Consider the following 26,945-nt stretch of genomic DNA (forward strand, 5'->3'; position numbering starts at 1 on the left):
TTCAGCATAGTGCCAGGGGTAAATAAAGAGAAATAAGGGGAAATAAAATATAAATAAGGGATTGATTGAACGGAGCCGATAGACCATCTCATGGATTGGCAGGCCCGTTATTAAGGGAGCATCATAGTAAGGGCTCTAGAAACGTGAGGACAGGCGGGCAAAGAAACCTCTGAGGAGCACGCGGCGGCGTGAGTCCCCACCCCCAGCCTCTCCCTTCTGATGTCTAAACCTCGCGCTGTGTCTCATCCTGCCTCCAAAGCCGCACCCGGGTATCGGCGCCGCACTCATCCTGTAGCCCCGCCCCCAGGCCGGCCTCCATCCTCCGCCTGGGCCGCCGGGCCTGTTTCCGCCCCCAGCCCGGCACCGAGCAACCCCAGGGCCCACCGGCACCCACGCAGGGAGAACTGCGAGTTCTCTGCCGGAAATGGACGGACGTGATTGGCAGCCCGAGCCCTAGAGACCCGCCCCTTACTCCCGAGGCAGGAAGCGGAAGTTGCGTCACTGGCTCGCGCGGTCTTTTTGTCCCGGGACTCCGCGCCTAGTGGAGCGGTACCGTCGGTCCTCGTGCGGTGGCCCCGTCCTCGCTGAGGCCGGTGAAGGGAGGGCCCTGGGCGCACGGAGGGCGTTAAAGGACAGGTGCTGCCCGGGACCCGAGGGGCTCCGTAGAGAGGCCGGCCCTCTGCTCGTACGCCCGGCCGCTGGGCCCCGCGCTGAGCCGGGACGGGAAGGGCGCTGCCCGGGGCATTGGCGTCCCCTGCGCTTCCCTGGTCAGAGCCTCCGCGTCACCTTCGAGACTTTTCCCCAGAAGGAGAAGCAGTTCCGCTGTACGAGTCCCGTTTCTCGGGACCTGCGCCCCCGCCGTGTGGCTGTGAGTCGGGGGGAAAGTGGGTCAGGGGCCTCTGCTGCTTTTCCTGGGCGACAGAACGTGTCGCCGGAGAATTTGGCCTTGTCTTGGCGCGTTATTTTGAACATTACATGAAGGTAAGATAGGGTCAAGGGTGAGCATATTTGTGTATGTGATTATAAGCAGATGTTGACCACAGGTCTTGCATCTAAAGAAAAGCGGGAATAGTCTGAACTTCTGGGCCCCTCCATCCCCACAGAGGTTTTAAACATGGGCCTCCAGAAGAAAAAGATGGAGACTTTATGACACCAGTTCTAGAATAGTGAAGTTTACCATTAACAGGGTGTTTGGACTAAGTATTTTACCCCCACATTTTTCTTTTGTAAAATCCTAAACTTACGGAAAACTTGAACATCCAGTACAATGAATGTTCATTGTAGTAGATTCACCATTTTTAGCATTTTGCGTGTTTTCTCTCTCCATAGATAAATATGTTTTATGATAACTATTTGAAACTAAGTGAGTTGAAAATAAATTGCAGACATGATACTTGACCTTTAAATACTTGGTAATCCATCTCCCAAAGATAAGGACGTTATCCTATTAAAACCACAATAATACTGTTTCACCCAAGAAAGTTAAAAAGAATGTCATCAAATATCCACTCTGTAAAAAGGAGAATTTTCTACATTGTTCTGAAATATGTTTTTGGAACTAGGACTCAATCAGTGATTATATATGGCGGTCATTTATGTCTTTTCATCTTTGACCTAGATCGGTTGCTGCTGTTTGTCCATTGTATTGACTCTTTGAAGAATCACACACATTCTTTTAGAAAGTAGTGCATTTTGATGTTTCGGATTTTATTTTCTTGGTGTGTTTAAATGTTTCTTCTGTTTCTTGTATTTCCTGCCAACTGGTAATTGGGTCCAGAACAGAGGTTGGCAAACTTTTTGTCTGAAAAGGTCCAGATAGTAAGTACTTGATGCTTTGCAGGCCATAAGGTATCCAGATTACTCAGCTCTGCCTTTGTAGTGGGCAAGCAGCCATAGACCCAAATAAAGAAATGGGCACAGCTGTGTTCCCACAAAGCTGTATTTACACAAACAGGCCTGTGACCACAGTGTGCCAGCTCCTGGTGTAGAGGCTTCAAAAGACTATTTCATAATATTGTGCAAGTGGTGTGTACATCAAATTGCATTCCACAGGGAAGACAAAAATTTATGCCATCCCTCCGTTAGTGGTGCTAACTTTGGTTACTTAAGGTAGTGATCAGCAGAACACTGTGTTTTAAAGGTAGACTTCTCCTTGTGAATAAAAAGTCCTATGTGGGGTCATATTTTGATACTCAGAATGTCTTGTTCCCCAACAACCTTTCTAACAATTATCTTAGCAGCTGTTAATCGCTCGCAGTGAATAAACTTCTGTATAGGTTGTCTCACATTTGTGGTGGTGTATTTTCAGGGCAAGCTTCTTAGGTTGTTTTTCTAGGTCAAAGGGCAAATATACATTTACTTTAGCTGGATATTATAAATTTCCTTCTACAGGTCTTGTGCCATTTAGTAGTTTCTGAACGAACTTTTTAAAAACATGTCTAAAAATATGGAGAAACATAAGGAACAAATTTTAGTTTTAACATCAGGGTGCTTGTTTTTAAAACGAATATCCTGTCCACTTTCATCCTGATTAAAAATATTCAAATATATTTTCAGACGTGCAGTGTTTTGCATTATATTATATGCTACGCAGGCGTTTTATGTGAGTCGTACATAATTTTTAGGTTGTAATTCTATTTCTGTGCTCCTTTATTTGTGCATACTATACTGTAACGCTCTTGTGGAGAATGGCGATTCAATCCACAAATGGTCATTGAATTCCTTTAATGAGGTAGAATCTGTGCCAGGGACGGAGAAACAAGGGCCATCAAAATGGACAAAGTACTGCCACCATGGGGCTTCCAGTCTGTTTAGGAATACAGATATTAAACGAATACTGGCAAGTTTGTGATTTGGACATCAGAATAGCTTAATATGAGATGGTAATACGTATTGGGAGGGGTTGAGACTTAAGTTGTAGTAGGATGGACCTAGTCAGGTCATTGAGTGATTGTGAGGATTTGTAGAGTGGGTGAGAACATTTCAGGTGAAGGGAACTTGATGAGCAAAATCCAGTGTAGGTGAGACCTTGGTGTATTTGTTAAACTGAGGAAAGAGTGCGGGCAGAAGCAGAACAGAGTGGCCGCAAATAGAGCGGAGAGCAGGGACCGGACCAATGGAATGAGATATTTCTAAGGCCATGGAAACTGCTGAGATGTTTTAGCAGGAGAGTGATCTGAATCCGTTGCAACTTAAATAGAACCCACTAACTCCTGCTTTGGGAATGGACTTCAGGAAAGATGAGAGTGAAAGCACAGAATCAAGATAGAAACTTAGGGTGGATAAGTTTTAAAACATGATCGTGGCTCCTAGATGTGGATGATTGTTATGGAAAAGGAAGTGAAATGATTTGAGAGTTTTGTAGAAGGTAAAAGTGAAAGAATCCAGGCATTTCCTGCATCTATTCCTTTATTAGAGGCCATACTCCCGCTTAATGAATGTTTGGTTAGTGCTTAGTGAAAAAATTCAACCCAGAGCTCTTCTTAGGACGCTTGTAAACTATTGGAGGAGGCAGACTTCTATCCAAGAAAGTAAATATATTATTACAAATGGATTAGCGTTATGTAGCTAAAGTAGAGGACAGTATTATTTTCTGTATCTTTAGATGGGAGTAGATGAAGGCAAGAGAGTTGATAAATATTTAAGTTATAAAAAGACAAGGCATAGGAGTTAGCCATGTTGGAAGGGACGGGAGTAGGAGATGGGGAAAGCGTTCTGTATTTGGTTGATTTGGTTTCTAGGATGAGAGAGGGGAGAACATCAAGGGTTACATGCAGATTTGACAGTAGAGACCTTTTATTTGGTTCGGGAAAATGCTGAGGGAGGATTCTAATCTTCATTGTATACCTGACAGGAAAAATGAGTGATATCTGTTCAAATGATGTGAATCAAGAGAAAATAAGAGAAAGTACGAATGTGTTTTAATTTTATGAATAGTAAATTGATTCCAAGGAACTAATCAGAATCAGTATTCACTGTGTTATTATCAACGTTTCAAGTGTTTATGTTAATAAACATAGAGTGGTTTTGTAGTCCATCTGGAGGTTCCTTCTCCTACCCAGATTAGGCCTTTGATTCCCTGACTGAACATCCAGAGTGAGCCCTCCTGTTTGACTTTTTATAGACAGTGATGCCTGTAGGGGGCTAGAGTCACTCCACAGGTAAAGGACTAGAAGACTCCCCTGATAATGCGGGTTGCCAGAAAGCACTGAAGCTTCCGTGTAGCTTGGTAATATCCACGTTACCCTCCCTGTTTCCCACTTGGGTGTCCCAATGAGCTAGCTGTGCCATAGTGAAACAGTTGTTGGGGAGTCTGTAGATAAAGTTGATGAGGATGTGCAAATACTGAGATTCTGTGAATGTCTTTCCTATTATCAAGGAGCTCAGCTCTTTGCTCAGGTCCAATGGCTTGACTAAATGTGTCCCCAGATCTCCTGTTTACTCGTTTGTCTCCAGGGATCACTGTTCTTCTCAATTGTGCATGAGTCCCCATGAAATCAGGAGACAGAAATCACACTTTGATTTAAACAAGAGAAGTGTAATATAAGGATGTAAGGAGAATTGTAACAGATATCCTAGAGTTATGGAGAGTGCCTAAGGAAATCCACACTTGTGGGGTTCCTCTCCCCCAGCTGGACTTCAGACCCTGTTGGAAAAGGTATCATGGCAGCTTATGGGATGGTAAAGAAGTTCACTAGGTTGCCGGGACCAGGCATAGTGAACAGTCACTGCAGGCAGTGACTAGAAAGATCTAGAGCACTAAGTATCCAGATAAGGAGGCCGTGGGAAACGACTGGTGTGCAGAGAATCCGAGGCTGGTGGATGAGTGCTCGGAAGACAGGGTTCCTCCCACCCTCACATTCTCAAGTAAGTAAATATATTTCTGAAACCTGAGATGTATTGTGTGATGAACATTTAGCTATAATCTGGGTGAAGATTGAAGAGTGGTGTGAGGGATCTCTGTTGTCTGTTGATCACCAATCCCTGGGTGCCTTCAGTGAGCCAGGCTCTATGCCACTCAGTACTGGCAGACACTGGCATCCAAAACAGACATAATGCTACCTGTGAGATGCAAGAAAAAAACTTCTCCACAACTAGCTGATCCTAATGTCAGACAACAGTGTCAAAAAGCAGTAGTACAGCTACAGAGGTCCTTATGATAAAAGATTCTGTTTCTCCAAAAATATAAAAACTTAAATATGTATCCACTTAATAATATTGTTACAAATATATAAAGCTTTGCTTGACAGAGTAGAAGAAATAAACAAGTCCCCACTTCTAGTGGGGGATTTTAATATAGTTTGCCCATGTTGTGAAACAATAGAGGAAAAAGCAGTTAGAATATACTTTGGAAATGCTATGTGAACTGCCTAATGTACATTTACAGAATAGTGTGTCTAGCAACTGATGGAACTCAGAAATTAGTCTGCTGGGAGGGAGGGGGAAGGAATGGACTGGAAGGAGCAAGAAGGCTTTAGGGAGGCAACTATGTTGTGTATCATGTTCCACAAGTATTTGCAACTGTTAAAACTCATCCACTAAATATTTAAGAGGTGTGTTTAATTGTACATTAATTATATCTCAATTACAAAGTAAAAAGGAAAGGAAAATGTTCTTTGTGGGCACCTCCTGACTAAACAGATTCTTGGGCCTGTTAAGCCCAAGGACCTCCAGTTTGAGACCCCTGGTAGTAAGGACAGTTATACTGTGAGTCTAGACATTTTTTGTGACCATGTGTTTCTGTTTTTAGTCTTCTGAACTGTAGCGTAAGGACCATGGGAATGTGAGGATAGTATTGGTTCCTAAATAAAAATATGTCAAACTTTCAGTGGTTGTCATCATTCAAATACCGTTTTGTAGATCAGCATTTGGCCTGCTGGTCTGTGATTTATTAAAGGTTATTGTTTGGTTTTTTTTTTTTTGAATTGAGATCACCTTGGTTTATAACATGTAAATTTCAGGTGTACATCATTATGTTTCAACTTTTGTATCGACTGCATTGTACTCACCACCAGAAGTCACCATACACATGTGCCACTTTACTCCTTTTGCTATCTCCCCACTCCCTTCCCCTTCTAGTAATCACCAGTCTGTTCTCCATATGTATGCATGTGTTTGTTTATCTTCCACATATAAGTGAGGTCATATGCTAATTATCTTTCTCCATCTGACTTATTTCATTTAGCATAGTACCCTGAAAATTCATCCACCTGTTTGCAGATGGAAGATTTCGTCTTTTATGACTGAGTAGTATTCCATTGTGTGTGTGTGTGTGTGTGTGTGTGTGTGTATGCGCTTCTTCTTTATCCATGCATCTGTTGATGGGCACTTAGTGTGTTTCCTACTCTTGGCTATTTTGTATGATGCTGCAAGAACATAGGGGCGCATATATCTTTTTGAATTCGTGTTTGCGTGTTCTTTTGAGAAAGAGCCAGAAGTGGAATAGCTGGATCAAATGCTATTTCTGTTTTTAATTTTTTGAGATATCTCCATACTTTTTTCCATGGTAACTGCTCTCATTTTACCTTCCCAGCAGCAGTGTATGAGGGTTCCTTTTTCTCCACATGCTCTCCAACACTTGTTATATTTTGTCTTTTTAATAATAGACATTCTGGTGGGTGTAATATGCTATCTCATTGTAGTTTTGATTTGCATTTCCTTAATTATTAGTGATGTTGAGCGTCTTTTCATGTGCCTATTGGCCAACTGTGTATCCTCTTTGGAAAATATCTGTTCATATCCTCTGCCCTTTTTTAAAAAATTACTAAGATCATATTGGCTTATAACATTGTGTAAATTTGGGGTGTACATTATTTCAGCTTTTGTATAGATCACATCGTATTCATCACCAACAGTCTAGTTTTTATCCATCACCATACACATGTGCCTTTTTACCCCTTTTACCGTCCCCCCATGCCTTCCCCTCAGGTAACTGCCAATCTGTTCTCCTTATCAATGTGTGTGTGTGTGTGTGTTTATTTTCCACGTATGACTGAAATAGTACAGTATTTGTCTTTCTGTGTCTGACTTATTTCACTTAGCTTGATACCATGAAGGTCTAGTCATGTTGTTGCAAATGGCACAATTTTGTAATGTTTTATGGCTGAGTAGTATTCCATTGTGTGTGTGTATATATATATCATCATCTTTCTCCATTTATTTGTTGATGGGCCCTTGGGTTGCTTCCAAGTCTTGGCTGTAGTCAGTAATGCTGCAAAGAACATAGGGGGTGCATATATCTTTTTGAATTAGTGATTTCATGTTTTTGGATAAATAGCCAATAGTGAAATAGCTGGATCATATGGTATTTCTATTTTTAATTTTTTGAAAAATCTCCATACTGTTTTCCATATAGCTGCACCAGTTTGCAGTCCTACCAGCAGTATATGAGGGTTCTCTTTTCTCCACATCCTCTCCAACATTTGTTACTTCTTATCTTGTTAATTATAGCCTTCTGAGTGGAGTGAGGTGATAACTCATAATTTTAATTTGCATTTCCCTAATAATTAGTGATGTTGTACATCTTTTCTTTTTTCTTTTTTTTTTTGCGAGGAAGATTGCTGCTGAGCTAACATCTGTGCCAATCTTCCTTTGTCTTTTGTATATGAGATGCTGCCACAGCATGGCTTGATGAGCGGTGTGTAGGTCTGCACCTGGGATCCAAACCTGTGAACCCCCAGCCACCCAAGCGGAGCATGCACATTTAACCACTACACCTCTGGGCTGGCCCCTGAACATCTTTTCGTGTGCTTGTTGGCCATCTGTGTATCTTTTTTGGAAAAATCTATTCATGTCCTCTGTCCATTTTCTGATCAAGTTGTGCTTTGTTTTGTTGTTTAGTTATATGAGTTCTTTATGTATTTTGGAGATTAACCCTTTGTCGGATATATGATTTGTAAATTTTTTCTCCCAGTTGGTGGTAGACGTGGTTTTCGAAAAACATACTGCTAAGACTGATATCAAAGAGCATACTGCCTAGGAATGACAAGGTTTCAGGTCTTGCATTTAAATCTTTAATCCGTTTTGAGTTAATTATTTTGCATGGTATAAGATAATGGTCTATTTTCATTCTTTTGCATGTGGCTGTCCACTTTTCCCAACACCATTTGTTGAAGAGACTTTCCTTTCACCATTTTATGTTCTTGGCTCCTTTGTCAAAGATTAGATGTCCAGAGATGTGCAGTTTCATTTCTGGGCTCTAAATTCTGTTCTCTTGACCTGCGTGTCTGTTTTTCTGCCAGTACCATGCTGTTTTCATTAGTTTTGCTTTGTAGTATCTTTTGAAATCAGGGAATGTGATACCTCCAGCTTTGTTCTTTTTTCTCAAGATTGCTTTGGCTATTTGGGGTCCTTTGATTTTCCATATAAATTTTAGGATTCTTTGTTCTATTTCCGTGAAGAATGCCATTGAGATTCTGATTGGGATTGCACTGAATCTGCAGATTGCTGTAGATAATACGGACATTTTAATTATGTTAATTTTTCCAATCCATGAGCATGGAATATCTTTCCGTTTCTTTTATGCGTTCAATTTCTTTCAACGTCTTACAGTTTTCAGCTTACAAGTTTTTCACGTCCTTGATTAAATTTATTCCTAGGTATTCTTTTTCTTGCAATTGTACTCTTGATTTCTCTTTCTGCTAGTTGGTTGTTAGTGCATACAAAGGCAACTGATTTTTGTATGTTGATTTTTTTTACCCTGTAATGTTACTGTATTTGTTTGTTATTTCTAATAGTTTCTTAGTGGATTCTGTAGGATTTTCTATGTATAGAATCATGTCATCTGCAAATACTGACAGTTTTACTTCTTCCTTTCCAATTTGGATCCTTTCTTTTTCTTTTTCTTGCCTAATTTTTTTGGATAGGTCTTTCAATGCTAGGTTGAATAGGAGTGGCGAGAGTGGGCGTCTTTCTCTTGTTCCTGTTTGCAGAAGAATAGTTTTGCTTTTCAGTGTGAAGTATGATGATGCCTGTGTGTTAGTGGTATCTGGCCTTTATTATGTTGAGGTACTTTCTTTCTCTACCAATTTTATTGAAATTTTTTATCATAAGTAGAGGTTGAATCTTGTCAGATGGTTTCTCTGCGTCTATTGAGATGCTCATATGAGTTTGATTCTTCATTTTGTTAATGTGGTGTATTGCATTGGTTGATTTGCAGGTGTTGAACTATCTGTGTGTCCCTGACATAAATCCCACTCGATCATGGTGTATGATCCTTTTAATGTATTGTTGTTTTCAACTTGCTAATATTTTGTTGAGGATTTTTGCAGCAATGTTCATTGGTGATATTGATCTGTAAATGTCCCTTTTTGTGTTGTCCTTGTCTAGTTTTGGTATCAGGGTAATGTTGACCTTGTAAAATGAGTTATGAAGCTTACCACCTTCTGCAGCTTTTGCAAGGGTTTGAGAATGATAGGTATTAAATCTTCTTTGAATGTTTGGGAGAATTCACCAGAGAAGCCATCTTGTCCTGGCCTTTTGTTTTGGGGGAGGTTTTTGATTACTGTTTCACCTTCTGTAGTTGTGATGGGTCTATTCAGATTCTCTATTCTTGATTCAGTTTTGGGAGGTTGTATGATTCTAAGAATTTGTCTGTTTCTTCTAGGTTATCCTATTTGTTATTGTGTAGCTTTTCATAGTATTCTCTTATAATCTTTTCTATTTCTGTGGTATTTGTTGTAATTTCTCCTCTTTCATTTGTGATTGTATTTATTTGAGCCTTCTCTCTTTTTTAGTGAGTCTAGCTAAGGGTTTGTCAATTTTGTTTATCTTTTTAAAGAACCAGCTCTAAGTTTTATTGATCTTTTCTGTTGTCTTCTTAGTCTCTTTCATTTATTTCTGCTCTGATTTTTATTATTTCCTTCTTTCTGACTTTGGGCTTTGTTTTTCTTCTTTTTCTAGTTCTTTTAGGTGCACTGTTAGATTATTTGAGATTTGTCTTATTTCTTGATGTAGGTCTGTATTGCTGTAAACTTCCCTATGAGTACCACTTCTGCTGTATCTGTATGTTGTGTTTTCATTTTCTCTTGTCTCCAGTTATTTTTTGATTTCTCTGTTTTTTTTGCATTGATTCAATAGTTGTTCAGTAGCCTGTTGTTTAGTCTCCACAGCTGTGACTTTTCCAGCTTTCTTCTTGTCGAGTTCTAGTTGCATACCATTGTGGTCAGAAAAGATGCTTGATATGATTTCAAACTTCTAAAATTTATTGAGACTTTTTTTTTGTTTCCCAGCATATAGTCTGTCTTTGAGAATGTTCCATATGCCCTCAAGAAGAATGTGTATTTTGCCACTTTGGGGTAAAATGTTCTATATCTGTCTGTCAAGTCCGCCTGGCCTAGGGTTTCATGTAAGGCTCAGGTTTCCTTGTTGACTCTGTCTGGATGATCTATCCATTGAAGTTAGTGGGGTCTTGTAGTCCTCTACTATTACTGTGTCCCTTTAAGTCTGTTAACGGTTGCTTTGTATACTTTTGTATGCCTATTTTAGGTGCATATATATTAATATAAGCTCTGTCTTGATGGAATGGCCCTTCCATCATTATATACTGTCCATCTTTATCTCCTGTTATCTTTTTTGGCTTGAAGTCTATTTTGTCTAAGTATGGCTATACCTGCTTTTTTTTGGTTGCCATTTGCTTGGAGTATCATCTTCCATCCCTTCGCTCTCCGCTTGTGTTTGTTTTTAGAGCTGGGGTGAGTCTCCTGGAGGCAGCGTATTGTTGGGTCTTATTTTTTAATCCATCCAATCACTGTGTGTTGTGTGATTGGGGAATGCAATCCATTTACATTTAGGGTGATTATTGATATATGAGAGCTTAAAACTGCCATTTTGTCTTTTGTTTTCTGGTTTTTCTATATTTCCATTGTTTCTTTTTCCTTCTGTTTCTGGCTGCCATTTCAATTTGGTGGTTTATGTCTTGTGACTGCTCTGTATTTTTGTCTTGTTGTTACCATGAGGTTTGTATAAAAGATCTCATAGATGAGATAGTCGGTTTTCTGCTGATAGCATCTTATCTCCATTTGCCTATGTAGGTTCCATCCTTTTCATCTTCCCCTTATATGTTTTTGTTGTCACCAGTTATCTCTTTTTGTATTGTGAGTTTGTGACCAAGTTGAAGTGTTTATAGTTATTTTTTTATTGAGTTAATGATAGGTTACAATCTTGTGAAATTTCAGTTGTACATTAATGTTTGTCATTCGTGTTGCAGGTGCACCACTTCACCCTTTGTGCCCACCCTCCACCCCACCTTTCCCCTGGTAGCCACTAAACTGTTCTCTTAGTCCACATTTTTAAATTCCTCATATGAGTGGAGTCATACACAGATTATCCTTCTCTAGCTGGCTTATTTCACTTAACATAATTCCCTCGAGGTCCATCCATGTTATTGCAAATGGAATGATTTTGTTCTGTTTTGCATCTTAGTATTCCATTGTATATATGTACCACATCTTCTTTATCCATTTATCTGTTGATGGGCACTTAGGTTGCTTCCATGTCTTGGCTATTGTAAATAATGCTGCAATGAACATTGGGGTACATAGGACTTTTGGGATTACTGACTTCAAGCTCTTTAATTTTTTGAGGAATCTCCGTACTGTTTTCCATAGTGGCTGCACCAGTTTGCATTCCCACCAGCAGTGTATGAGGGTTCCTTTTTCTCCACAACCTCTCCAACATTTGTTACTATTAGTTTTAGATATTTTTGTCATTCTAAGGGGTGTAAGGTGATATCTTAGTGTAGTTTTGATTTGCATTTCCCTGATGATCAGCGATGATGAGCATCTTTTCATGTGCCTATTGGCCATCAGTATATCTTCTTTGGAGAAATGTCTGTTCATGTCTCCAGCCCATTTTTTGATTGGGTTGTTTGATGTTTTGTTGTTGAGTTGCGAGAGTTCTTTATATATTATGGATATTAAGCATTTGTCAGATATATGACTTGCAAATATTTTTTCCCAGTTAGTGGGTTGTTTTTTTGTTTCAATCCTGTTTTCATTTGCCTTGAAGAAGCTCTTTAATCTGATGAAGTCCCATTTGTTCATTCTTTCTATTGTTTCCCTTCTCTGAGAAGACATGGTGTCCGAAAAGATCCTTTTAATACTGATGTCAAAGAGTGTACTCCCTACGTTTTCTTCCAGAAGCCTTATGGTTTCAGGTCTCACCTTTAGGTCTTTGATCCATTTTGATTTTATTTTGGTGAATGGTGAAAAAGAATGGTTATTTTTAATATTTTCTTTTCCCTTTAGCCTTTATGTTATAATTGTTTACTAACCTATTGTGATATTGAGTTGCAGTTTTCTGATTCTGTCTGTCTTTCTCGCCTTGCTCAAAGCTTTGTATACCTTTGCCTGTTTGTTTCAGGTAGGAAGCCTCCTTTCAACATTTCTTGTAAGGCAGGTCTAGTGGTGATGAACTCCCACGCCTGTTGTTTGTCTGGGATAGCGTTTATTTCTCCTTCATATGTGAAGGATAACTTTGCTGGATAGAGTATTCTTGGCTGACGGTGTTTATCTTTCAATATTTTGCATATATCGTTACATTCTCTTCTAGCCTCTAGAATTTCTGCTGAGAAATCCACTGGAGCCTCATGGGGCTTCCTTTTGTGATTTTTTTTTTCTCCCACTCTGCCCTTAAATTTTTTGTGTCATAGACTTGTGACAGTTTTAATGTAGTGTGCCTTGGAGAAGGTCTTTTTGCATTGAGATGATTAGGTCTTCTGTTAGCTTCATATCTTTGTATTTCCAGTTCCTTCCTCAGGTTTGGGAAGTTCTTAGCTATTATTTCTTTAAATAAGCTCGCTGCTCCTTTCTTTTCCGTTTGGGATTCCCATTATCCTTGTGTTGCTTTTCCGAATTGAGTCAGATATTTCTCATAGAATTTCTCCATTTTTTAAAAAGCTTGGTTCTCCCTCTTCTTCCACTTGTATCGTTTCTAGGTTTTTATCTTCAAACTTGCTAATTCTCTCCTCCATATGGCTTGCTCTATTTCCAGTGCTTTCTGCTTTATCCTTAATCTCATTTTGTTGTACTCTTCAGCTCTAGAATTTGTTTGTAAAACTCAATCTCTTTGGTGAAGAACTACGCCTGCTCATTAATTTTATTTATTTATTTGTTTATTTATTTTTTTTTTTTGAGGCAGATTAGCCCTGAGCTAACATCTGCTGCCAATCCTCCTCTTTTTTTCACTGAGGAAGACTGGCCCTGAGCTGACGTGCATGCCCATCTTCCTCTACTTTATATGTGGGACGCCTACCACAGCATGGCTTGCCAGGCGGTGCCATGTCCACACCTGGGATCCGAACCAGTGAACCCCGGGCCACCAAAGCAGAACGTGTGTACTTAACTGCTGCCCCACTGGGCAAGCCATTTTTTTATGCTATTGGGTTACTGTTGTGTTTCATGATACCTAATGAGTTGTTTTCTGCTAGTGCATTTGGCACAGGAAACGTTTTTTGTATTTGAGTTAGCTCTGTTTATTTTGATTCTAAGCTGCTTCTGGTTGTATGTGAGAGCCTGCACTTTCCACTCTCCACTATCTCTGCCAGACGAGTTATCAGTGTTCTCATTGCGCTGCTTGTGCCTCCAAGGTTGCTGTTTCCTAGCTGCCTGTGTGGTCACTGCAGTTGCTAGTGTCATCCCCAGGGTCACCAGGCTATGAGTACCTCTGCTGCTTCTGGGGTTTCCTTGCTTGGAGGTTCTCCCACTGCAGCAGGGAGCACAGGGAGAGTGGGGCAGGAGCTGGGGTCACAGACACCTCCACATTTTTGCATCTGCAGGTGCTGCTGCTCTGGTTAAGAGGACTGAAGTAGTATGTGCCTCTGCAGCTGGGGAGGACCGAGGTAATTTGCCTCACTGTTGCTGTTGTCTGGCTCTTTGCGAGCTCTCCATGGGCTTGGGCACTGCTGCCACAGGTGACCCCTTTACTGCTGTTCCTGGTTATCTAGGGGATGCTGGCAACACTGCTCCTGCGGATGCTGGGTTTGCAAGTGTTGCTGCTGCTGGTGGACCTAGGTTCATGTACAATACTGGCAACACAAGAGTAGTAGTACTTAGGTCGCGAGTGCCGCTGGCTCCCTAAGTTCTGGTCTCCAGCCCCTGCATGGGTCCTGGAACTTGAGACGGTCATAGGCAGCACCCGCTGCTGGCGGGGCCAGTGTCAAGGCAGCACCACCGAGGCCTGAGTCCTGGACACCACTGAGGCTCTGAAATCTCAGGTCGTGGGTGCCACATGCTACTGCTTGGGGAGCAGAAGGGCCTGAGCCATGACTGCTGCTGCAGCTCCAGCAACCTCTGGTGTTGGACACCAGCATGATTCCTGGAACCTCAGATCACAGGTGCCGCTGCGGCTACCTGGGTATCAGCGTCTTGGATGCAGCCCTGCTGCTGGAAGGCTGGTGTTGGAAGCACTGCTACCAGAGTAGGTGGAGGGCGCTGGGTTACAGGTATCACATTTCCCGGAACCTCTGGTGACGGGCCTGCAGGGATTCCTGGTGCCTCCAGCAGCGTGGGCTGCCTGGGTTCCTGGGGCTTCCATTCATGTGTGTTACCTCAGTTTTTGAAGCCTCTGTTCAGAGGTGCAGCCACAGTTCCTAGAACTTCCAGTATCAGGAGCTGCTGCCACTGGTGCCGTGCTTCCACCACATCCAGGAAGTTTAGTCAGTCTACCTTCACTTTTATAGATGTATGGAGCTCTCAGGCGTCCTGGTGCGCTGTACAAAGAGTCCTTTTGTGATCTGTGGATGTCGTACAGCTTGTACCTTGGGGGAGAGAGAGAGAACAGCTCATTCCATCTGATGCTGATATGCCAAAGTTTATTGATTTTTAACGAAAAGAAGATAACTTTCAAACATAGAATGTTAAAAGACAATTTAAGAAACATAAGGGAAGTCTATGGGAAAAAATGAATAAATAGAAAAGCCAGTTGGGTGGAAAATGGAACCAGTGAGTAAAATGAAAAGGTGGTCATCTGAAAAGACTCATAAAATAGGCAGATGTTGGGGCAAGTATGATATGGCACTGCCCCATTCCCAAGGCCAGGGTGGAGCAGAAACCTGTTTGATTTGAGTGTTTCCAACCAAGACCTGTGGGGGCTTGCCGTACTTTACTGTATTCTGAGTTCTTTTGTAAAAACTTTGACATGTGTTTTCTAATCTTTTAGGGTCAGATTTGGAAGTCCTAATGATTACTTCCCCTTTTCTTCCATTTTCTTGTTCAGGAACCAGTAGAATGTATGTGCCTTCTGTGTGTGTGTGTGTGTGTTTGTGTGTGTGTGTAGGACACTTGTTATTTTCTCAATTTCTTGATCGTTTTTCTATATCAGCTGTGAATTGGTTTATGTATTATTACAATATCACCTATATTCTCCAATAGGAACATTGGATCTTTAGTATCTAGAACATTTTTTGTATATGGTACTGCTCTCAACTGAGTGCCTAGCAGAGTACCGTAACTTCTTCATTATGTACTGAAGGAATAAAGGAATAAGGCCATGATAAGAACTTAAAGGAGGCCCAGAGCTTCAGAGTTCTCTGGCATCCGTCAGGGGAAGGTCAAGAGTGTTGACCAAATAGAGTATTTCATTTTTCCTCCCTTCATATGGCCAGGCGCAGTCTTGACCAGCATTGTCCAGTAAAATGTGTAGGTCGTGTACGTAATGAAAATATTTACTTAAACTTGTAAGCAGTATTTTAAAAAATGAGATATTTTATGTTATTATCTATATTTGAAGCATTTTAAAGTCAGTAGACACTGATAGTTATCATGATACATTGATTTGTATTTAGATCATACAGAATTTAGAATTAAAAGAGTAGATACAGATGTTCATGTTGTTTCAAATATATAAGTGAGCTGTAAACTCCTAATGAGACATCTGGTGCAGATGGTCCTCAGTAAATGGAAATTGATATTACTGATGCTCTTGTTATAGAGCATACTGTTTTAGTAGCTTTTAGGTTCTCCCTGTGCAATATACAGTCCTTTGGTCTGGGCTTGAGCAGTCATGCTGCTGGTTTATCTAGGAGGAGCTTAAGTGAGCCAGTGAGTGCTGTTCTCTTGTCAGCTCCCTGGTACATATGCCTTACGGAGAGTGGCTGCATAATCTCATTCATCAAGTCTATTGCCTTGACAAATGAAGAGACACATTCCTCAGGGCTTAAGTTTCCCTCCCCGTAAAAGGAAACCATTATGCCTTTCCTCAAGGGCAGCATGGCTCACAGTCCCCTTTTGTGGCTCCAGGTGAGACAGGATTCCTCTGGCATTTGATGGCAGTAGTGTGTATTTCTGTGAGATTGCTTGAGTGTGCAGGGATATTTGGGAAGCATGGCTCACAGTCCCCTTTTGTGGCTCCAGGTGAGACAGGACTCCTCTGGCATTTGATGGCAGTAGTGTGTATTTCTGTGAGATTGCTTGAGTGTGCAGGGATATTTGGGAATTTCAAGCTAGAATGGAATTGTAACCGAGCAAGGGCTCATTCTGCTAGCCGCACCCTGATGGTACTCAACTCCAAGATGAGTCGGTGGTTGAGAAAGGGATTTCTTCAGTTAGTTAGCAAAATTAGAAGATGGTGGATTCATGTCCCAAAGACCATCAAGCAAGCACTAAATCTTGAGGCCATTATATGGGGAGGAGGGAAGAAAAGGGAGTGGGTCAGGCTATTTCTGGCATCCATTCTCCAGACTTCTTATCATCTGTTCTGCCCGCAGGGTCTGATGTTATTTCAAATAACTTCCTTAACAATGAGTTTTGGTTTCGGACGGCCTCTTCGGTTCCTGAAAAATGACTCATGCCACTATCAGCAAAATTTCATGTCAGATTTGAGAACCTTCTGAAACATGTTAAAACATGTCCCTGTACCCTTTGTATAATAGCCTGGTTACATTATAAGTTAATGATCAGCAATATGTGATTGGCAGTTGCAGAATGATTTCCAGGTAGGCGAATGTGGGAATTAGGGTTATCTCTGGGTCCTCATGCCTTCTTTCTTTTCTTCTAGGCCTGCTTTCTAAGGACCGTTCCTGCCTTCTGAGGAAAAGATAGAGGCAGAAAAGATGGTAACTGACTGTTTGACACATTTTTTTCGGGTAATTAGAAAGTGTATCCTGGGGCTGGCTCCGTGGCCGAGTGGTTAAGTTCGTGCGCTCCGCTGCGGCGGCCCAGGGTTCGCATCCTGGGTGCGGACATGGCACCGCTCGTCAGGCCACGTTGAGATGGCGTCCCACATCCCACAACTAGAAGGACCTGCAACTAAGGTATACAACTATGTACAGGGGGGTTGGGAAGGTAAAGCAGAAAAAAAAAAAGGTGTATCCTACAAAATGACATATCAGGTCCACCAGTTACGCACATTTCCTTCTAGGTACATCTGTCTGCAGAGTTTCTGAAAGAAATCAAGCCACTCAAGGACTGAATCCCTCTTGAATTCCCTCCTAAAGTGGAGCCTCTGATTGGTTCCTGTGAAAAATCTCAGTATTTCAATAATTACCTTCTAATACTGTCTTTTATGATGACGACTGCATAATTTTCATTTTGCTACATGCTCTGACATGTAATGAAGATGGAAGTGTTCATTTCTCAAAGAATTTATTGATTGATCAACTTTTCCAAGTGTCTGCAATTTGCTTAGAACCATGCTCCAAGAGAGAAATAAGACGAGAAGAACTTTTAGTCTAGTTGTGGTGAGATAAGCTCATGTCTTAGAGGTTCCATTAAACCCATAACTGGAGGAGATCAACCATGAGTGAGTATAGACAGAGAGGAGTACCTGGGAGCATTCCACTCTGAGGAAGATGATGAGAGACCTTCAAACCCTCTGTTACCATTGGCTCTCCCATCCTCATTCCCCAGTGAACGCTGGTGTACATGTTACTTTACTGACCCAGCTTGTGTGTGATGGTTTAGGACTCAGTTACCTTCGCTGATGTGGCTGTGCACTTCACCCGAGAGGAGTGGACTTTACTGGACCCAGCCCAGAAAAATCTATACAGAGATGTGATGCTGGAGACCTACAAGAACCTGATCACCATAGGTAAGGCTGCCATCATTCCTGTAACCCCTTATGGAACAGATATATATGATGTCTTTCTTGTGTTCCACTATTGGTGATGAGAAATCTGCAAACAGTGGAAACTAGGAGACACCAGTCTCTACACTCCTGGGTTTTAATCCAGTGTGGTTCCTGTAAAACTGTGGTTCTAGGACTAACACCATCCCCATTACTCTCTTAGAAATGTGCATTCTCAGACTCCACCTTTAACATAGTGAATGAAATTCTGGATTTGGACCAGACATCTGTGTTTCCATGAAAATACTGGACGTGATTCCAGTGGACAATGAAGTTTGATAACCAATGGTCTAGTAATTTCCATATGGTATTCTAATCTCCATAAGAATGAACCTCTCTTTTGCATTTATTTTATTTCCTGTTTCAACAAAAGTCTCACTGCTTTTTAAATGTGTATGTATACATCTGAACGTGAGTTTCAGCAGCCAGAGATAACCAGTCTCTTTGATGCACAGAAAGGGGATATTTGCTTAGCTCTTTTGAAATAATTTTACTACATTAATTAGAAATATGAGAGCTGATTCATGGGAAAGTTTCTTATCTTTTGCAGGGGCTTTTCTGTTAATACATTTTCCCCTATAAACAGGATATCAGTTGTTTAAACCCAATCTGATCTTTCGATTGGAAGAAGAAGAAGAAGATTTGAGAACAGTGGAGAGAGGAGTCTTCCAAGGTCAGTGATTCTGAAGAACTCTCCTGGTCAATGAAAGTTTCAGTATATTTGGAATTGTAATAAGCAAACTTTAATATATGCTTTTTCTCAGAAGGCTGAGGTCATTGGTCTCTGAAGCTTTGCAGTATCTTCAACTTCTCATACATTCCTCTTTACATTTACTCAGAATATTTTGTGATCTCACAGAATGACTTGTTCTGTTCCTTTTTTAACTTTATCATTTTGATATATGCCCTTTGTCTATGACTTTCCTATTTTCTTTCTCTGATAGTATTCTCTTTTCCCCATTGTATTTAATTTTCATAGAATTGCTTTATTTTTTTTTATTTTTTATTTTTTGTGAGGAAGATTGGCTCCGAGCTATTGCCAATCTTCCTCTCTTTTTTTTTACTCCCCAAATCCCCAGTACATAGTTGTATGTCCTGCTTGTAAGTCATTTTAGTTCTTCTGTGTGGGATTCTGCCACAGCATGGCCTGATGAGCAGTGCTAGGTCCACACCCAGGATCTGAACTGGCAACCCTGGGCCACTGAAACGGAGCACATGAACTTAACCACTCAGCCACGGGGCCAGCCTCCATAGAATTGCTTTAATCAACTCCTGGAATTTGACTATATGTGTTTATCATTGCAAAATTTCTGGCATAGCTGAACTTCTGAAATCTCTCTTGCCCTTTTTTTTTTTTTAATATGTTTAATTTGGAACTGATGCAAATGACTCAGTGTTTTTAATTCCTTTAATCTACATTTCTTTCTGAAAACTCTACATTTGTTACTCTTTTTTGTTTTAGAATGCAAAATGCAACTTAAAACCAGAGACTCGACAATTCAGCAGGATATCTTTTGGGAAAAAACACCCAGTAGGCTAGAAATGGTAAGATCAGTACATTTAAAAAGAGTTATTTCTTATTTTTCACATTCAGCAAAGATTGAGATTTTCATTAGATAGAACATGAGCACAGCTGATAAATATTTGAGATAAGTAGCATTCGCCCAAGAGAGAGCAATGCCTCTGGAAAGATACTCTGTATATGTTGAATTGGGAGATTCCTAAGCTTAGCTTGAAAGTTGTTGCTTCAGAATTCCCACAAGGACTCATTTCCAGGTATATAACTAGATACTGACTTTTTAAAACAATTCCATGAAACTGTACAGGAATCTTTTAAGATTAGAGTAGATAGCCTATCATTCTGGCAGAAGGATTCCATCATTCAACTTGAAAGAAATCAACAGGGTAGGAAGTGTATGAGTGTAGTGGAAATGGTAATCATCAATGTCATAATGATGTTTCAGTTTTCAGATAGATGGGATCAATTAGTGAGTCTGAGAAATCTTTGAATCATCATTCTTCATTCTTCAACAGGAAGGAATCCACAGTGGGTGGGAACTCTATGATTGTGAGCAATGTGAGAAAGTCTTCAATGAACATTCACGTCTTAAGAGCCAGAGGAGAACTCAAAATGGAGGGAACACTTATGAGGATAATCAGTATGGGACAAGCTTCCTTACTCTGCACAAGAAAAGCTCTACTAGAGAAAAACTTAACATGTTTAATCACTGGGGAAAAGCCATCAGCCTGACTCCACATTTTGTTTATAGGAAAATTATCGTGCAAAACAAAGCCTTCAAATGCAGTGATGGTGGGAAAGCCTTTGTTAATCAGTCTTACTTTCAGGCACCAATGAGAACTCACAATGGAGAAAAACCCTATGAATGCGAGGAATGTTTGAGATCTTTTATTCACTCCACAAGCCTTGGTCTGCAATTACAAACTCACACTGCTAATAGTCACTGTGACTGTAAGGAATGCAGAAAATCCTTTGAACAGTCCACATACTTTTACAGTGATGTCCAAGTGCACACTGGAAGAAAACTCTTTAAATGTAAGGAATGTGGGAAGGCCTTTATTAAGTCTTTTGAATATATTGAACATATGAAAACATACACTGGAGAGAAGCCCGTTCTATGTGAGGTACTTGGAAAATCCTTTAGAAATTCCTCATACCTTTATGTTCACAGTCGAATTCAAGCTGAAATAGAACTCTCCAAATGTAAGAAATGTAGGGAAAGCTTTAAATGTTCTGTGCCTCTTAATGTTCACTTACAAACTCACACTGGAGAGAAGCCTTTGAAATGTGACAAATGTGATGAAGTCTTTGCTACTTTCTTAAATGACACTAAACGTTTAAGATCTCTTGCCAGAGAGAAGCCTTTTCAGTGTAATATATGTGGGAAAACATTTACCAGGTCTTCGCACTTTACGGTTCACAAACGTCTTCATACTGGAGAGAAACCCTATAAATGTGAGGAATGTGGAAAAAGCTTTAAACGTTCTGAGCACCTTAAAGTTCACATGCAAACCCACACTGGAGAGAAACCCTATGTATGTAAGGAATGTGGGATGGGGTTTAAACGTTCTATGCACCTTAAAGTTCACATGCGAACCCACACTGGAGAGAAACCCTATGAATGTAAGGAATGTGGGAAAACCTTCACTCAATCCTCAGGTCTCATTTACCACAATAAGATTCACACTGGAGAGAAGCCTTTTAAGTGTGACATATGTGGGAAAGCCTTTACTACATCCTCAAATCGGATCATCCATTTTAGAACTCACAGTGGAGAGAAACCCTATGAATGTAAGGAGTGTGGAAAGGGCTTTAAAACTTCTGTACACCTTAACCTTCATACGCGAACCCACAGTGAAGAGAAACCCTATGAATGTAAGGAGTGTGGAAAGGGCTTTAAACATTCTGTGCGTCTTAACATTCACATGCGAACCCACACTGGAGAGAAACCCTATGAATGTAAGGAATGTGGGAAAGCCTTCACTCAGTTCTCAGGCCTTAGTGGACATGCAAAAATTCACACTGGAGAGAAGCCTTTTAAATGTGGCACGTGTGGAAAAGCGTTTGCTCTTTCCTCATATCTTAACAGACATTTTAGAACTCATACTGGACAGAAGTCTTTTGAGTGTAATATATGTGGGAAAGCGTTTAGCAGTTATTCTTACATTTTTATTCACAAGCGTATTCACACTGGAGAGAAACCTTATAAATGTAAGCAATGTGGGAAAGCGTTCAGTTTTCCCAATTCCTTTCGGCGTCATGAAAGAACTCACCTGGAGAGAAATCCTGTCACTGTAAGGAATGTGGTCAAGCCCTCAGTCATCCCGATTCACTTCAAAGATCTGAAAGGGCCACGCTGCAGAGCTGTTCTGCAAATGTAAGGAATCAGGGAAAGCTGTCAGAATTTCCTCACAACCCAGCATGTAAGGACTCACAATGAACCATACTATTAAGAAACAGAGAAAGCCCTTCACTGTTTCCTCAGTGAAATATATATTATATGAGAAATCTTGCAGTGGAGAGAAATCCAACTGATATAAGACAAAATGTGGGAAAATTGTTCTGCTAATGTTTATTTGTGATCTTTCCATGGAGAAAAACTTCATGAATTTCAGAAATATTGTGGAGTCATCATCGTTTCCCATTAGATTTTTTCTTATCCTTAATGAACATGGATGATTCACAGTCAAGAGGAACTGAATATAGGAAATATGGGAAAGGCTATCCTGAGTGTGAATCTTAGGGTCTTCTTAGATGCATAACATTCTGGGTGGTTCTGTAGATGTATTCTGAGCATTTGTGATTAGGCCCTGAGCATTCCTCCAGATGATGTGTCTTTCCACTGATAGGCCAGTCTATTTGCTACATCTTCCAGGTCACAACATGACCAAAGATGGGTCTGCAGGATTTATATTTAATCCTTTCTAACCACCTGGTTTCTCTTGTTGGATTGACACGGTCTTACATTGTGATGACAGTGACTACTTGACAGTTCTCACTGAACTCACTCACAGTGAGTCACACTGGCCAAGGTGGAGGGTAAAATACATCTCTGTGAATTTTGTAAAAACTACCTTGTCCCTCTCACACCTGGTCCTTTCAGATTAGAATGTCAGTGTCAAGCATAGTGGTGAAAAAGTGAGATTACACTTACTGATGTGAGACACCCTGATTTCATGACTTTGGAGGATTCTCCTGCCACCTGGGGAGGGCCTTTAACCTCAAGCCACACAGGATGATGGTGAGAATACGGAATAGTTTCTTTCACACCATACGCAACACTACAGCATGATAAAACAATGATGTCATTTGTCTATGTCAAGCTACAGCTCTCAGAGGTGATATGACCTTCTTCTGTGTCTGTCATTCTATCCATGGGCTGTGAAAATAGGAAAACTCATGTGAATATAGTTGGTCCTGATAATCTGCTGTGCTTAATGCCCTCATTGGCTCTTCCTGAAATGTGACCCTTGGGTATAGACAAACCAGCACAGTCTTGTTTCACCTTCAGTGATACAAATTCACATAGTTGAGATGCTCAAGCAGCCTTAAGTTATGTCAAGCATGGCCATCAGGTGTGCAGTGCTTAATGACATTTTCTTGAGGCTTAAAACACTGTACGATAATCTAGATCAAGCTTAACAATAAATCCTGAGTGAGAATTCTCTGCACCTTTGTGTTACATGTTTGTATGTGTGGAGGAGTCCGTCGTGTTCTGCTTCACTGTTGGGTATGAATATTGTTATTTAGCCCATCTCTTGGGTCTTTAATTATTCGCAGCAATAGCAAAGATCAGCAGATTGGTCTTAACCTTTTGTGTATGGTGTAAGGGTCACTGATTGGCCTTAGATGAGATCCTAATTGTCTGAAAGAAGAGCTATGGATCCTGCCAGAATTTGGAACAGGTGCCTGAGTCTACGACCTTGTGGGTAGTGTTCGAGGTCACTCCTGCAGACTGGCCTCATGCTGCTGCTGGCGCTCCCATGACAGCATCCTCAACAAGTGCTGTGCAAGAGAAACGGAGCAGATTTGCATAATAGTTATCAACTCAACAGATAAATAAAATATATTTGATAACGTCCACTAACAATTCTTGATAAAATGTTAGTAAATCAGAATTTCAAAAGATTTGAGTTAACTCCACCATGGCTACCCACTGAAATCCACAGCAAACATGGTTACCAGAGAAACTTTAGAACCATTCCTAAGTGAAGAATTTCTGGTATTGGTGCTATTTCACAACATAGTATGGGAGGCCATGGGTCGTATGGTAAAATCAGAAAAATGAAAACAACAAAAAGAAAAATGAAAAGATTCGTAGAGAATGTCATTGCCTTAAAAACACAAAGGAATCGATAATTAGAGTTTAGCATGGTGTCCAATGTAAATAAAAAGAAGGAGAAATAAAAACCTAAGGATGGCATTGATTGAAAGGAGGAAATAGACTATTTCATGGATTGGTAGGCATATCATTACAGAAGAACCATTGTAAAGGCTCTAGGAAGGTGAGGTGAAACAGGTAGAAAAGGTGTTGCAGAACATTCTCACCTCCAGCCACAACCCTTGGTGAGGGCATTGCCCTCCGCCTCTAGCCCAACATACAGACCTATTCTAGACTCAACCTTATCTTGGGCTGTTTCTCCCTCCAGCCCTGGGACTGAGCCAACCTGGGCCTATCCCCACCCTCGTAGTTGTTAAGTACAAGTTCTGGCTCAAGGTCTATCTTGGCTCACAGCCTGAGGCTCAGAGCTCTGCCCCTTCTGACCCCAGACGGGAAGCAGAAGTGGAATGACTTGTTCATCCAGGCTTTTCTCCTGCCTGCTTCTGGTGTCTTGGAGACCATGTTGGTGGTACTGCGGCTCAGCTCTGCTTTAGTGAGAAGGAAGGAGTTAAAGGACGTGTTTGCTCCCGGCTGTGTCGGGGCTCGCTAACAGTCCTGGCATTAGGCGCTCACTGCTTTGGAGGCCATGGGCCTCCCAGCACTGCTAGGTCCCAGAGCCAGTTTGGGCCATCATTCCCCACAAAGATTTTAGTCGGGAAATGCTGTAAGGGCGCATGCATGGTGTCTCATCATCCACTGAGTTTCCCTCTTTAAAAGCCTCCAAAACAATCTTTGTGACTTGTCTCCAGAAGGAAAAGAATTTCCGTTGTCGGAGTGACATTGATTCAGCCCCTGCATGCTCCCCACCTCATGGATCTGGCAATTCTGGCCTATTCTGGGGAGCACTGGGTGAATGTTGGTTCCAAAGGCCCTCTGTTTCCTTTTATATGCAAAAGAATGTTTAATCTGGGAATTTGGTGTTGTCTTTGTGCATCCTTCATTTAGTTTTGATATGTTAGATTCAGGTAGAGTTTACCTATTAACCTCTAATTCCCCATTTCCCCTCCTCTCAATCCCTGGGTATCTCTATTAATCTCATTACTCTAAGTTCCTTATATAAGCAGTGCACACAATATTTATCTTTTTGTGTGTAGTTTTTTTCGGCATCGTATCTAGAAAGTTCATGTTGCAGCATATGTCAGAATTTCCTACGTTTTTCTGAATAATACTCCATTGTACATATATACCACATTCATGTGTCAGTGGACACTTGGGTTGTTGCCATTTTTTGGCCCTTGGGACTAATGCTGCTATGAACATGGCTGTGCAAACATGTATTCAAGGCCCTGCGTTCAATTCTATTGGATGTACACGCCCAGAAGTGAATGCTTGGTCATACGGCAATTCTGTGCATATCCCATTCATTTATTAGTCCTATCATTTCTTGGCAGGTGTTTTATTCCTAGGTATATTTGAAAATTCACCAAAAGGGGTTTTATTTTAAATTATGGGAAAAAACGCTTGAATTACAATCTTAACTGTTTCAAGTGTACAGTTCAGTAGTGTCAAGTATATGCGCATTGTTGTGCAATAGATCTCCAGAACTTTTTCAGCTTTCAAAAGTGAAACACTCCATATCCAATAAACAATGAATCTCCATTTTCCTCTCTTCCAGGCCCTGGTAACCTCCCTTCCACTTTTTGTCTCTATGAATCTGGTTGCTGTAGGGACCTCACAGAAATGAAATGATGCAATATTTGTGTTCCTGTTAAAGGGGTTTTTTGACGTGCAAAAAGTCCCAGGTTTGGTTGTCCAGATGTAGTAACAGCAGTCATATCACCAATGCACTCTTAACTCCTCTTATTTTCTCCCCCTCCTTTGCCCCTAGATGATTATTTATATAGAGGCACCTTCTGACGGAGGCTGCAAGGTGTCAAGTGACCCCTAAGATTTAATTCCAGCGGTCCTTTTTTTAATTGGCTTGGCGAACATGGGCAGGTACTTGATCGGTCTGTTCCTGTTTCCTCATCCATGAAGGGGGAAAAAATAAAAGTGTCCTTTGTTTGGTGGGAGGAGGAGACCTCAGCATTTTTGCATTAGAAACCCCTGCCTGGTCCCACCCTCGGTCCTACCTCTGCCCTGCACCTCAGACTTGTCCCCGCCCCTCCACCGCAGTTCCACCTGCGGACACTCAGGAGTTTTCTTTGGCTTAGGAAGGTTATGGTTCCTGTTCCCTCGCTGTCCCAGTCGCCCCTCCGTGCTTTCTGTTCCTGGAGCCCATCCCCTCGCTTTCCTGGAATTGCAAGTGCCCCCTACGCCGGCTTTCTCCTCTTGGCTGCTCCTCTGGCTGGTCCGGAGATCCTGGGTATCAGGTGAACCTCGCGAGACTGGGAGGACGGGCTGGGTCAAAGGGCGGCCACCTGCGATCCCTGTGGACACCAGGCAGCTCCAGAGCCGCCACTCCTCTTCCTGCCAGCCAGGCTCCTTACTTTCCTCCGTGGCCTCTATTCTGGCGGCTCCCCGCCCTGCAGGACATCCTCTCACTCCCAACTTTGCTCTGCGATCACGGCCTGATCTCTGCTCTGGGGCGGCGGCCACTCCCCGAAGCGGCAGGGGATGGGGTCCGCCTGGAGCGTCTGTTCCAGGGCGGAGGATCGAGAATAGGGATCGCGGAGGGTCAGCGGGGCCTTTTCATACCCTGTGCTCCCCTTTTCAAAATGCCTCCTAAGCAACCTTTGTTGCCCTATCCAAAAGAAAAAGCGTCTCAGTCCTTCACCCGCCTGGGCATTGGGGTGAGTTCTGGGTGAATCTGTTCTGGTTATGGGTGTCAGTTACTTAGGTTTGGTTTATTCAGGTGGGAAGATAAGAACCATTCTTACAGTAATAGGGAGGACATGTACCTGATACCCTTAAGTGTATGAGTGAATGAATACCCATAAATACGAAATTTACTACCACAGGAAAGCCGGGCTACTCGGCTCCACCCAATCTTGCTTGACCTCCAGTGCCCTGTCAGTCTCCTGGAACTTCTATTATAGGAGTGTT

At 41.5% G+C, this 26,945-nt stretch overlaps 1 protein-coding gene across 2 annotated transcripts; it reads left to right on the top strand.

Moving 5' to 3' along the window:
- Positions 1 to 444: 444 nt before the first annotated feature.
- On the top strand, positions 445 to 26,945 carry LOC106824497 (zinc finger protein 266-like). Of its 2 annotated transcripts, none has more exons than XM_070491923.1 (6): positions 445 to 981; positions 16,993 to 17,248; positions 17,898 to 18,024; positions 18,647 to 18,733; positions 19,523 to 19,605; positions 20,095 to 26,945. In XM_070491923.1, exons 2-6 carry the CDS (start codon positions 17,207 to 17,209, stop codon positions 21,958 to 21,960), a joined length of 2,205 nt encoding a protein of 734 aa, XP_070348024.1. In that variant the 5' UTR covers positions 445 to 981; positions 16,993 to 17,206; the 3' UTR covers positions 21,961 to 26,945. The 2 variants fall into 2 exon arrangements, with proteins under 2 accessions (XP_070348024.1, XP_044607649.2); XM_044751714.2 differs by having other exon boundaries at positions 470 to 981; positions 16,993 to 17,050.

Source organism: Equus asinus, chromosome 20 (genome assembly GCF_041296235.1).
Source record: "Equus asinus isolate D_3611 breed Donkey chromosome 20, EquAss-T2T_v2, whole genome shotgun sequence".
Taxonomy (NCBI): Eukaryota; Metazoa; Chordata; class Mammalia; order Perissodactyla; family Equidae; genus Equus; species Equus asinus.

Coding starts and splice junctions, on each gene's coding strand:
- LOC106824497 (XM_070491923.1), top strand. CDS start 17,207: ATGGCGTCCCACATCCCACAACTAGAAGGACCTGCAACTAAG. Junction 18,025..18,646: donor CAAGAACCTGATCACCATAG/GTAAGGCTGCCA, acceptor CCCTATAAACAG/GATATCAGTTGTTTAAACCC. Junction 19,606..20,094: donor CACCCAGTAGGCTAGAAATG/GTAAGATCAGTA, acceptor ATTCTTCAACAG/GAAGGAATCCACAGTGGGTG.